The following is a 14,326-nucleotide window of genomic DNA, read 5'->3' on the forward strand; positions in this document are numbered from 1 at the left end:
GTTTGATGGTCGCCGAGCATGGACAGCCCTCTTCAAATGATCCCACAGATGTTCAATGATATTCAGGTCTGGAGACTGGGATGGCCATTCCAGAACATTGTAATTGTTCCTCTGCATGAATGCCTGAGTAGATCTGGAGCGGTGTTTTGGTTTATTGTCTTGCTGAAAGATCCATCCCCTGCGTAACTTCAACTTTGTCACTGATTCTTGAACATTATTGTCAAGAATCTGCTGATACTGAGTGGAATCCATGCGTCCCTCAACTTTAACAAGATTCCCGGTGCCGACATTGGCCACACAGCCCCAAAGCATGATGGAACCTCCACCAAAGTTTACTGTGGGTAGCAGGTGTTTTTCTTGGAATGCTGTGTTTTTTTGCCGCCATGCATAACGCCTTTTTGTATGACCAAACAACTAAATCTTGGTTTCATCAGTCCACAGGACCTTCTTCCAAAACGAAATTGGCTTCTCCAAATGTGCTTTTGCATACCTCAACCGACTCTGTTTGTGGCGTGCTTGCAGAAACGGCTTCTTTCGCATCACTCTCCCATACAGCTTCTCCTTGTGTAAAGTGCGTTGTATAGTTGACCGATGCACAGTGACACCATCTGCAGCAAGTTGATGCTGCAGCTCTCTGGAGGTGGTCTGAGGATTGTCCTTGACTGATCTCACCATTCTTCTTCTCTGCCTTTCTGATGTTTTTCTTGGCCTGCCACTTCTGGCCTTAACAAGAACTGTCCCTGTGTTCTTCCATTTCCTTACTATGTTCCTCACAGTGGAAACTGACAGGTTAAATCTCTGAGACAGCTTTTTGTATCCTTCCCCTGAACAACCATGTTGAATAATCTTTGTTTTCAGATCATTTAACAGTTGTTTTGAGGAACCCATGATTTCACTCTTCAGAGGAGGTTCAAACAGGAGAACAACTTGCAAGTGGCCACTTTAAGTAGCTTTTCTCATGATTGCATACACCTGGCTATGAAGTTCAAAGCTCAATGAGGTTACAAAACCAAAAAAAGTGCTTTAGTAAGTCAGTAAAAAGTAGGTAGGAGTATTTAAAACAAGAAAATGATAAGGGTGCCCATACTTATGCACCTGTCAAATTTTGTTTGAATGCAGATTGCACATTTTCTGTTAGTACAATAAACCTCATTTCAAGGCAGAAACATTACTGTGTCCAACAGTTATTACATATATCAAACTGAAATAGCTGTTGCAAAAACACCAATTTTTATAAAACATTAAGCTTAAGATTAATAGGGGTGCCCAAACTTTTTCATATAACTGTAGCTGCTCCATTATGCTGCTGATTTTCCCTGCAGTTTGAGTAAGAGATCTTCTAAAATCCCATGAGCAGTAACTTCTGTTATGATACTTTGCTCTGTACTGTAATTTGATGCAGATTTTCCACCCAGAAAATCCTCCGTGCATCCACTGTGTGTCAACACACCCTAAATCTTTCCCTTTGTGTAATGTGGATGTCTATCAGATCATTGGATATGTGTAAGGAAATAAAAAAGCAGAGCACTCACCTTAGTAAACTGGACTTATGAGACTTTTGGAAAACTTTGTAGCATCCTGATAATAGGAAACGATGGAAAAGTAGAAATGATGAAAATGTCTAAAGTCCATTAGTTCCATATACTTCTATTTGTTAGGAATTAAATAATTGAAGTGCTATGCTTTCATCTATAAGAACGGCGTTGTTCACAAAGGCCTTGATGAAGGGGCGTAATGGAGTCAGATGCTCCAGATTCATGAAGAGGTGCACGTCTCTTAATCTGGAGCGTTTGACGTGTGGTGTGTGTCTCTGTGCGCCACGACAGAAACCTCATCCAGTTAGGTGCTGTAGTGAGATTTTTGGAGTAGGGAACTCATAAATAAGATGACCTGTGGTGTCCCGCTCCAGCTCCAGATCTGCCCATTTTGTCAGAGATGGGAGAAACTGGGGTAAAAATGCCAAAAGTCGCCAAACTTTAGCTGAACTCAGAGTTGCACCAAAATGTTGCAATAGATCAAAGCTTTCATGGCAGAATTCTGGTGTGAAAGCAGTGATGAATCAGGCCCTATGGGTCTGTGAAAATCATGGGCTGCATACGAATGGCATCAGTGTGCAGTCCGTCTGCTGTCTGTGATTAATGTCGTAATGGATAGGAGAAGCTTTGTCATTCATTTATTTCTTTACACATGATACTCACTGATGAAACACCAATCAAAGACCATGATGAAGAGTGGACTTTTTGTATATGTAAAAAAACATGGACGTCGGAATGAGGTCTTATAGATGGTGGAACAATAATGGCATCATAAGGCCATGTTCACACGTTGAGTATTTGGTCAGTATTTTACATCCGTATTTGTAAGCCAAAACCAGGAGTGGGACAATCAGAAGAAAAGTATAATAGAAACACGTCACCACTTCTGCATTTATCACCCACTCCTGGTTTTGGCTTACACATACTGATGTGAAATACTGACCAAATACTGAACATGTGAATGTGGTCTTAGACATTTACATGACTGAATCTCTTTCCACTTTACCTGCGGTTTTCATTTTCTGACTACTTTAGAGGGAACCTGTCACATCGGCCAACGCTATGAACCTGCAAATATAGGGTGTATATAGGGAGCTGTGACTGTAGCCGCGCTGGTGCAACTACACAAGTAAAAGGCAGCGGCTATCTGCAGGAATAAAGTTCATTTTCTCTCGAATGATGCACTTTCAGTACAGCAGTTTGGCACCATTAGGCCATGTTCACTGCAGAATTTTTTTTTTTGTTGCTTTTTTTTATGCAAATTTTCAGCTGCATTTACAATACCAGCAAAGTCTATGAGATTTCAGAAATGTCATGCACACAGCTTGTTTTTTTTTTCCCAGTCTATTTTGTCAAAAAAACGTTTTTGCAAAATGCAGCATGTCACTTCTTTCAGCATTTTTGCAAAAACGCAGGTATCAGGTTTTGCTGCGTTTTTGGTGCCAAAACCTGATGAAGTTGAATCAGGTTATTTTTTTATGCACTAAACTTCATCAGCGTGCGCAAGAGAAAAATGTACCCTGACAAAAATGCAGTAAAATACGCAGCAAAAGCTTCTTTTTTGAGGTTGCTTTTTAATGCCAAGAGAGCAGGTTTTGCCTGCAGAATAAAATGTTGAAAAAACGCGACCTGTGAACATAACTTCTGCACATACCCTAAGGCTAAGTATTTGGTGCAGGAATTTCTGCATCTCTTGGCAGGTAAAAAACAGCGTAAATTAGGGGAGTTTTTGACATCTTCTTGATGCGGTTTTTACCTGCTTTTTTGTTGCAGATTTTTCCCCACTTATTAGTATGGGTAAAACCGGCAGCAAAAACTGAACGAATTGACATTCTGCAGATTTAAATCAGCACCAAATCTGAATGTCACAAATAAGCAACATGAGACTTCAGGGTTTTTATACACTGCTGGTATTCAGGTTTTGTGACAAATCTGCACAGAAAAAAAACTACAAAAACATGACAAATCTGCAGCGTGTGCACAGGCCCTAAATCTGCAGATTAGTCCTATATCTGTAGGTTAATAAGATTCAACATGACAAGCTCCCTTCAAGTTTATAAAAAATGAAGAAAAAAAATCCTCTATGATTATAGTGACTTACCTGAGCAAATCAGGTGAATGACAGCCCAGAAGTAACCATCTACATCAAACTACAGAAAGGTAGAAAAAATATATTACACTCAAGTCTGTATAAATACATACATTATATATTTTCAAATTTATACATATACATACATATATACAGTACAGACCAAAAGTTTGGACACACCTTCTCATTTAAACATTTTTCTGTATTTTCATGACTATGAAAATTGTACATTCACACTGAAGGCATCAAAACTATGAATTAACACATGTGGAATTATATACTTAACAAAAAAGTGTGAAACAACTGAAAATATGTCTTATATTCTAGGTTCTTCAAAGTAGCCACCTTTTGCTTTGATGACTGCTTTGCACACTCTTGGCATTCTCTTGATGAGCTTCAAGAAGTTGTCACTGGAAATGGTCTTCCAACAATCTTGAAGGAGTTGCCAGAGATGCTTAGCACTTGTTGGCCCTTTTGCCTTCACTCTGCGGTCCAGCTCACCCCAAACCATCTCGATTGGGTTCAGGTCTGGTGACTGTGGAGGCCAGGTCATCTGGCGTAGCACCCCATCACTCTCCTCCTTGGTCAAATAGCCCTTACACAGCCTGGAGGTGTGTTTGGGGTCATTGTCCTGTTGAAAAATAAATGATGGTCCAACTAAACGCAAACCGGATGGAATAGCATGCCGCTGCAAGATGCTGTGGTAGCCATGCTGGTTCAGTATGCCTTCAATTTTGAATAAATCCCCAACAGTGTCACCAGCAAAGCACCCCTACACCATCACACCTCCTCCTCCATGCTTCACGGTGGGAACCAGGCATGTAGAGTCCATCCGTTCACCTTTTCTGCGTCGCACAAAGACACGGTGGTTGGAACCAAAGATCTCAAATTTGGACTCGTCAGACCAAAGCACAGATTATCCTCAGAAGCAGAGGTGACTCTTGGTCTTCCTTTCCTGGTGCGGTCCTCATGTGAGCCAGTTTCTTTGTAGTGCTTGATGGTTTTTGCAACTGCACCTGGGGACACTTTCAAAGTTTGCCCAATTTTTCAGACTGACTGACCTTCATTTCTTAAAGTAACGATGGCCACTCGTTTTTCTTTACTTAGAATTTGTATTATTGCAAGTAAAAAGCAGCTAACAGTCTATTCAGTAGGACAATCAGCTGTGTATCCACCAGACTTCTGCACAACACAACTGATGGTCCCCAACCCCATTTATAAGGCAAGAAATCCCACTTATTAACCCTGACATGGCACACCTGTGAAGTGAAAACCATTTCTGGTGACTACCTCTTGAAGCTCATCAAGAGAATGCCAAGAGTGTGCAAAGCAGTCATCAAAGCAAAAGGTGGCTACTTTGAAGAACCTAGAATATAAGACATATTTTCAGTTGTTTCACACTTTTTTGTTAAGTATATAATTCCACATGTGTTAATTCATAGTTTTGATGCCTTCAGTGTGAATGTACAATTTTCATAGTCATGAAAATACAGAAAACTCTTTAAATGAGACGGTGTGTCCAAACTTTTGGTCTGTACTGTGTGTGTATATATATATATATACATACATATACACACACACACACACACACACACACACAGTGAGACCATCAGCAACCTCATCAGGAGCATGTTCAGGCGTTGTAGGGAGGTCATACAGGCACATGGAGGCCACACACAATACTGAGCCTCATTTTGACTTGTTTTAAGGACATTACATCAAAGTTGGATCAACCTGTAGTGTGCTTTTCCACTTTAATTTTGGGGGTGACTCCAAATCCAGGCCTCCATTGGTTAATAAATGTAATTTCCATTCATGATTTTTGTGTGATTTTGTTGTCAGCACATTCAACTTTGTACAGAACAAAGTATTCAATGAGAATATTTCATTCATTCAGATCTAGGATGTGTTATTGAGTGTTCCCTTTATTTTTTTGAGCAGTGTATATATATATTTCATATAAAACAAAAGACTTGTAGCTTCGCTCCAAATAACCTGTCATCCGATCGGGGATTAGGAATACATCATCACTGTATATTAGTATAATAAACAGAAGTAAAATATATGTGTAAGCTGTTAGTTTGTAAAAAGAGGTTATTGTAAGGAGTACCGCTGTCTAATTGCTGACTGATTTTAATGGCCTCATGCTGTCTACCATTACATTAATCCCTTCACGCCATGGCCATTTTCCGTTTTGTTTTTTTGCTCCCCTTCTTCCAAGAGCCATAACTTTATTATTTTTCCGTCAATATGGCCGTATGAGGGCTTGTTTTTGAGGGACGAGTTGTATTTTTGAATGACACCATTGATTTTACCATATAGTGCACTGGAAAACTGGAAATAAAATTGTGTGGTGAAATAGCAAAAAACAGTTCAATTCCACGATTTTTTTTTTTTTTTTTTTTTACATGTACGCTGATCACTATATGGTAAAACTGACCTGCCAATTTGATTCCCCAGGTCATTATGAGTATGCAGACACCAAACATGTACAGTTCATTTTTATTTGTATGAAATTTTTTTGCGTCTCTCACCATTTGCCGAGACCTGTAGCGTTTACATTTTTCGGTATCAGGGGGTGATGGCTTATCTTTTTGTGCTCTGTGCTGCCGTTTTTTATTGATGTCATTTTGGTGTAGAGATGATGTTTTGATCACCTGTTAATAGCATTTTATTGCAATGTTGCGGCTGCCCAAAAAAAAAACGTAATTGTGGAGTTTTTTTTTTCTCATTATGCCATTTACCGATCTGATTCATTTATGTTATATTTTGATAGATCGGGCGTTTCTGAATGCAGCGATACAAAACGTGTATTTTTTGTTTTATTTTCAATGGGGCAAAAGGGTTGTGATTTGAACGTTTATGGGTTTTTTTCATATCTTACAAAACTTTTTATTTTATTTAATAGTGCCCTTAGGAGACTTGAAGCTGCGATCTTCTGATCGCCTGTGCTATGTATAGCAGAAATCACTATCTCCTATGAACGCCGGCCACGAGCCAGCATTCAAAGGAGTGTCGTAATCACAGGCACAGGGGTCTAATGCAGACCCCTAACTGTCATGATAGCCCATCGGAGCCCTGCGATTAGTGATTGATAGCGGGATAGCAGAGATTGACATGGGGATTTAACTGGTCAACAGCCTCGGGTGGAGCTCAGATCCAAATCTGATTAAATCAGCTGTCATGTGAGGGGAAAGAAGCGGGCTCAGCGTCAGAGCCCGCATCAAAGTCAGGGACATGACATATGGCGTAAATATACGTCATATGGCATGAAAGGGTTACATAAAACGTATGTGCCGACAAACTCATTAAGACGCCATCACTATCTCGTTTTTTTCTGTAACAGGGCATGGTGTGACAGTATACATTTGAAGACTTTACAAAGAACTTTCTTAAATCAAGAGATTTGTTTCCTGTATTAAAACAACCCAGAACGTAACCTTTCGTTACCGACATGTTGCTTTAACCAGATTCATATAGTTATTTATCACCCGCTATTACTATTCCCATGAGGTTTATGGAAATTAAAGACAACAAATCTGTATTCGGGTAAACTTTTAGATACTGCAGTGTTAAATTGTTGCTTAATTACTGAAAATCCATGTGGTGCTCTCAGCATTGATATAAAGCACAAAATAAACATGGTAATTTAGTAAAAGCCAATTTGCACAGTTTCATATGAAGAATTCCCTGCAGTACAACATGCAGCTTGGATAATTGCCACTTCATACGGCTCGCCAGGCAAACACTCTGCCTCTATTTCTGGTTTCGATGAACACATGTGAAACAAAATGTTTTATTGCTATGGAGAAAAACACATATCGCTGGTTCTCTGCTTATTGATTACTAAAGCAAGAGCATTGGAAAAGATGCTATATAACAAGTGAGGGGATGCCAGGCTGTGGGCACAAGGACCTTCTGGGCATTTACTATAACCCGATTTTAGACTGGAGCTTCGTTTTTTTGGTGAATCACTTTATTGATTAAATATTATATATGCAATCATTTATTGCCAACGTCGGAAACAAAAACAAAAAAAACAAACAACAAAAGCTTACAAAATATTATTGGCATGAATGTGCATTATTGGAGCAACTGGCAGAAGGCAGTGATTTCATACCATTCCTTGTATTCTCTATGAACCCTAAGATGAGGATACTAAGATATAACATTTTGAGCTACATTAGGTTGAAGACCTCGGCTTTATGCATTAAACATTGCCATTTTTGTATATTACATCAGTATGCAGAGGTAATGTGTGATCAAAAATGACCCATCAAGATATATATATATATATATTTTTTTTTAAAAGGCGTTTTCTCAATTTGCCATACCACTAACAATACATAAAAAACCTCTTGCTATTTGCACAACTCCTGCTCCATACAGATGACTTTACAGCATTCTCATTATCATCACAGACAGGATTACAATTAAAAAATAACTATCTATATACAGGTGCATCTCGCTAAATTAGAATATCATCAAAAAGTTATTTTATTTCAGTTCTTCAATACAAAAAGTGAAACTCATATTATATAGAGTCATTACAGACAGAGTGATCTATTTCAAGTGTTTATTTCTGTTAATGTTGATGACTATGGCTTACAGCCAATGAAAACACAAAAGTAATTATCTCAGTAAATTAGAATACTTTATAACAACAGCTTGAAAAATGTTTTTAAAATCCGAAATGTTGGCCTACTGAACTGTATGTTCAGTAAATGCACTCAATACTTGGTTGGGGCTCCTTTTGCATCAATTACTGCATCAATGCGGCGTGGCATGGAGGCGATCAGCCTGTGGCACTGCTGAGGTGTTATGGAAGCCCAGGTTGCTTTGATAGCAGCCTTCAGCTCGTCCGCATTGTTGGGTCTGGTGTCTCATCTTGAACCTCAGCTCATGATTTTTTTATTTTTTTTTACATTAAAACCAGATTTAAACTAAAAGGTAATTTTTACATTACATTCCCTTTAAGCAAATAACATGCATTACCAATCCACTGAATAGTTGGTAAGGCCACGGCCCCTCTATCAGTATTTGGTCAGTATTTTTTCTCAGGAGTGGGAGCCAAAACCAGGAGTGGGTGATAAATGCAGAATTGGTGACTTGTTTCTATTATACCTTTTTTCAGATAGTTCCTCACCTAGATTTGGCTCCCACTCCTGAGAAAAAATACTGACCGAATACTGACCAAATACTGATAGTGGGGCCGTGGTCTACATGTAAGATCAGTGGGTGACTATCTGTTGGGACTCCGCAGCCTTAAGCCTGGTTCACACAAGCGTATGCAAAATCATCTGTTTTATGTCCAGAAAATACTGATGATTTGTCATCCATAAGCAATCCGTGTGTCAGTTTTTTTTACGCCCGTATGCAATCCGTATCACAGTTTTGTGTCCATTTTTACATGATTAATTTAATAGATAATGAAGGACAAATTCAGTTTTCTATCTTTATAATTGTAATAAATTCAAGAAAAACACATGACATGAACGATAACCCATATGTGATCCGGATTTTACACATCCATTGACTGATAATGGGTGAATCTGATCCATAATATACATCAAAGTAGTGAATGCTGCGATTTTTACATGCAGACCATTGACTCGTGTGTAAACACATTCATATAAACTACCACAGTGACTTGCATTAGTCCATGTGCTGTAAGATACAAAGCACAGACATTTATTATGTTTTCTTATATAGCACTATCACATTTCACAGCGCTTTACAGACATTATGGGCACTGTCCCCATTAGGGCTCACAATATAGATTCCCTATCAGTATGTCTTTGAAGGAAAACCCGGAGGAAACCCACACAAACACGGGTAGTCCTTGGTGTAATTTGAACCCAGGACCCCAGCGCTACTAGGCGGCAGCGCTAACCACTGAGTTGTCCTTAGCCCGTTCCTTTCCAGCAGCACAACAGTGGTGGAGTAATGCTTAAGCGCTTGTACCCTATACAACTCCACTGGAGATATGGAAACAGCCGGGTGGAGTATTATTAAGGCTAAAGTACATATTCGGTGTTACATTATGATGACATTCTATCCAGAAAATGTAAAGTAACTGCAGTAAGGACTGTACACACAGAGGTAAGATGTAAGGAATGATAAGCAGAGCTCAGTATAATTTAGTATAGTAACTGAGAAGGAAAGTGCATTAGGATTATTGCAGCTATAGGGCTCACTTACACAAAAACAGATGATGTCTGCTCCACGCACACCATTATCTGTCTCGGTGCACTACACGGTGTTCCAAATTATTATGCAAATAATATTTTCTCAGATTTTCCCAAATTACCTATATGAATTGCAGTCATTGTAATTTTCCAGTCAAATAACTATTAGAGTACAATTGAAAGGTTTTTGTACAAACTGCCTATGATAACAGTATATTTTTAAAAAAATAAAAAACTCAAACTGCACTCAAAATGCATGTTCCAAATTATTATGCACAGCAGAGTTTTCAACCTTTTCATTTTAATAAAGACCAAAAAAATGGTCATTTTTTAAATTATAAGCATTAGCAGGTTATTACAAACTGAAATCAAACAGTTTTCAACTCAAAACTTTATTCTAGGTGATGTAACATTTGCACATAGGACCGCTTGTTCGAAAGGATCTTCTGAACTCTCTCGTCCATTGAATTTGTCAGGTTTTGGATGGTTTCTGCTTCAATTGTTTTGCATGAGGACAGAATACCCTCCCAGAGCTGTTGCTTAGATGTGAACTGCCTCCCGCCATCATAGACACTCCTTTTGATGATGCTCCAGAGGTTCTCAATGGGGTTGAGGTCAGGGGAGCATGGGGGCCACACCATAAGTTTGTCCCCTTTTATGCCCACAGCAGCCAGAGATGCAGATGTGTTATGTGCAGCATGAGACGGGGCATTATCATGCATGAAATGATCTCGATGGTCCAGATGGATGGAGTGGAGGATGGCTGGTTGATGGACACCCCATGCAAACACGGCTACGGCGCCAACAAGGAGGAGGTGGAGTAATGTTTTGGGCTGGAATCATGGGGAGAGAGATTGTCGGCCCTTTTAGGATCCCTGAAGGGGTAAAGATGAACTCCATAATGTATGTTGAGTTTCTCAAACAGCACTTCCTTCCATGGTTCAAGAAGAAGAACCGTGTATTCCACAGCAAGATCATTTTCATGCATGATAATGCCCCGTCTCATGCTGCACATAACACATCTGCATCTCTGGCTGCTATGGGCATAAAACGGGACAAACTTATGGTGTGGCCCCCATGCTCCCCTGACCTCAACCCCATTGAGAACCTCTGGAGCATCATCAAAAGGAGTGTCTATGATGGCGGGAGGCAGTTCACATCTAAGCAACAGCTCTGGGAGGGTATTCTGTCCTCATGCAAAACAATTGAAGCAGAAACCATCCAAAACCTGACAAATTCAATGGACGAGAGAGTTCAGAAGCTCCTTTCGATCAAGCGGTCCTATGTGCAAATGTAACATCACCTAGAATAAAGTTTTGAGTTGAAAACTGTTTGATTTCAGTTTGTAATAACCTGCTAATGATTATAATTTCAAAAATTACCATTTTTTTGTTCTTTATTAAAAGGAAAAGGTTGAAAACTCTGCTGTGCATAATAATTTGGAACATGCATTTTGAGTGCAGTTTGAGTTTTTTATTTTTTTAAAAATATACTGTTATCATAGGCAGTTTGTACAAAAACCTTTCAATTGTACTCTAATAGTTATTTGACTGGAAAATTACAATGACTGCAATTCATATAGGTAATTTGGGAAAATCTGAGAAAATATTATTTGCATAATAATTTGGAACACAGTGTATATCACAGGCAATGTACACAGTGGCTGCAGTCATTACTAAATGAAAGCGTCTTCTCTGCAGAGAATAAAATACAGATGGCCGTCTCTGAAATATGATTTGTACGTTCCATCACACTAGGAAAAATGAAACCAGTCTTTGCACGCTGGGTCCTTTAACGCTCTGTTTATTGCTATAGAACAAAGTGAAATCTCCATTTCAGCGACCTCTGGTGAAAATTAATCTGAGGTGCATTAAAACACCCATCTGGCAACAGCATCACTGTGACCAGAGAAAGGTTTAATAAAGAAAAAAATAGAGCAGAGTAAGGTAAGCAACATAGTGGGCATAGTATTAAGCCAACTCACAGAGGCAGTGTCCTATTTCTCAGTTTCAAGGTTTAACCCTATATGCACTCCTTTCCTTAAAGGGGTTGTCCGGCCTCAGGGTACAAGTCTGCAGTCACTTTATGTGACTGTAGACTTATGAACCCATACAGCGCGCAATGTGCGCAGTGAGGATTCTCCGGTGCCGAGAGCTGGAGGGCACATGACCACAAGTATGTGATTTGCATACATGCGGTCACGTGCCGACTAGCAGTGCGCGGACACGTCTAGTTGGCAAATCATATACTTGCAGGTCATGCGCCCTCTTGCTCCCAGCACTGGAGAATCCTCACAATGGGCTCTGAGGGTTCATAAGTCTGCAGTCACATAAAGAGACTGTAGACTTGTACCCTAAGGCCGAACAACTTATTTTAAAGGATTTCCTCCTGTCCAAGTATTTGTAGATTCTAGACCTCTCTGTATTGTCACCTCTTCTTACATTTCTAAAAGGCTCAGTTTTGTTTAAAAAAACAAACATATAATACAATGCGCTGTAATAATATTTTAATCTGTTGTCTTGGCCCATTTATTTCCAATAATATTTCCAAAAAAAACAATAAACAGAGAAATGAAGGTCAATTTCCAGGTCTCGATTATCGGTACAATTTGTACATTTCTAAGTGACGGTAATAATTACTGGTCAGTGTAAAAAGGATAATGTGATCAACAATAAATGAAAATGTTCGTCATCAAACTTTTTCCAAGTTCACCTATAGACAAGAATATAAAAATACACTCCTTGGTATCTATTTAACCTCCTTAGTCTTGTTTCACTCCTGTTCACATTTGCAACTGGTCGAGAGAATTCTGCGGTTAATTGGTGGATTCTGACCACAAACCATTGGGCATATTTACTATTGCTGCTACGTCAGAATTTCTGCTATAGTTGTTGCAAAATCTTGCCAAAAATATATTTAAAACAAATGTATTACTTATTTACAGCAAAAAAGAACAGATGTTTGCACCTTATAAACTTTTTAGTGTCCACAAAAGAGGCTACAACTTGGATGGTAAAAATGACGGAAATGTCTATCTAAATATTCACACAAATTATCTAACCATTGATCATTTGCCAATGTTACATTTTATTTATTTATTTATTTTAAGTCGACTGGCAAAAAATGTTTGTATTAAAGGGTTATTCCTAAAATCATAATGTGGTCTCAGTTTTCTGTACCTACAGAATTAATAATGCATTCCAATAGAACCTATTTTTAAACAGGTTGTCCACTACTTTATCATTGATGACCAATCCTTCAGATAGGCCATCAATGTCTGATCGGTCGGGGTGCGACACCCGGCACTACCACTGATAAGCTGTTCTCTGTGTCGGCGGCAGCGGCTTCGGGCCGGAGGTGCTCAAATGCGGAGCTGCTTCGTCATCTGATAGTGGCTGCAGCAGGGTACTGCACATCAGTCCCCTTTTCAAATCAATAGGAGGTGGATGTGCAGTACCCTGCCGTGACCACTATCCGAAGAAGGAGCAGCTCCGCAATTGAGCACTTCCGGCAGGGAACAGCTTATCGGTGGTGGTGCCGGGTGTCGGACCCCGACTTGTCAGACATTGATGGCTTATCCTAAGCATAGGTCATCAATGATAAAATAGTGAACAACTTCTTTAAATCTGTAGTAATTTCCAGGTATCAGCTCCTTAATGGTGACCCTATTAACCTCTGTTGTCACTGGATCCATCCTCCAGGAGCTCTAATGCTGCACATACTCAGATGCACCTAATGACACTGTCTAATAAAACATATGAAAGCAGGTTTGTAGCACAGCTCAGCTATTCCTGTGCCGAACATCCCACTGATACCAGCTGCTTGAATCTAATCTAATGACCCTGCTTCCCTCCAGGCTTTTTCTTCCTTAAAGAATCATTTTGCCACTGCACCTATACTCAGTCAACCCGATGTTTCTCAACCCTTTATTGCGGAGGTTGATGCGTCGGAGGTCGAAGCTGGGGCTGTGTAGTCTCAGGGTTCGTCCCCTGGTAAATGGGGTCCATGCTCCTTGTTTTCTAAAAAACTGTCTTCAGCTGAGAGAAATTATGATGTGGGTAATAGGGAACTTTTGGCGATCAAATTAGCATTCGAGGTATGGCGAAATTGGTTGAAGGGGACTGTCCATCCTATTACTGTTATTACTGACCATAAGAACTTGTCATATCTCCAGTCAGTCCCTGTTTTTTACTAGGTTCAATTTTGTTGTCACTTTTCGTCCAGGGGTCAAAAATGTCAAGGTTGATGATTTGTCCCTGAGCTTCCCTGGTGGTGGTGACCATGAGAACCCTGCCCTGATATTACAGAAAGGGGTAGTCATTTCAGCACTGTATCCTGAACTGGAGGGTGAGGTGTTGGATGACCCTGCCTCCTGCCCTTCAGGAGGTTATTTGGACCATCTGATCTGCGCGGCAAAGTAATTAAGGAACATCATAACTCTGCTTGCTGGGCATCCAAGTGGTAAGACCTCCTCTCTCGTCGTTTTTGGTGGCCGGGGTTTCATCGGGATGTAA

The 14,326-nt window shown here is 39.7% G+C and overlaps 1 protein-coding gene across 4 annotated transcripts in view; it reads right to left on the minus strand.

The window, feature by feature from the left end:
- The window catches only part of TMEM241 (transmembrane protein 241), a 190,822-nt gene that overhangs the window by 104,602 nt on the left and 71,894 nt on the right, over positions 1-14,326 (minus strand). For all 4 annotated transcript variants that reach the window (XM_073679169.1, XM_073679167.1, XM_073679165.1 and 1 more), the window contains 2 exons: positions 3,637-3,685; positions 1,533-1,578 (listed from right to left, as the gene is read on the minus strand). In XM_073679169.1, coding sequence (XP_073535270.1) covers positions 1,533-1,578; positions 3,637-3,685 — 95 coding nt within the window. The remainder of the gene's footprint in view (positions 1-1,532; positions 1,579-3,636; positions 3,686-14,326) is intronic.

Source organism: Phyllobates terribilis, unplaced genomic scaffold, assembly GCF_046119375.1.
Source record: "Phyllobates terribilis strain yellow unplaced genomic scaffold, ASM4611937v1 Scaffold_4__5_contigs__length_816908805, whole genome shotgun sequence".
In the NCBI taxonomy this organism is placed as follows: domain Eukaryota; kingdom Metazoa; phylum Chordata; class Amphibia; order Anura; family Dendrobatidae; genus Phyllobates; species Phyllobates terribilis.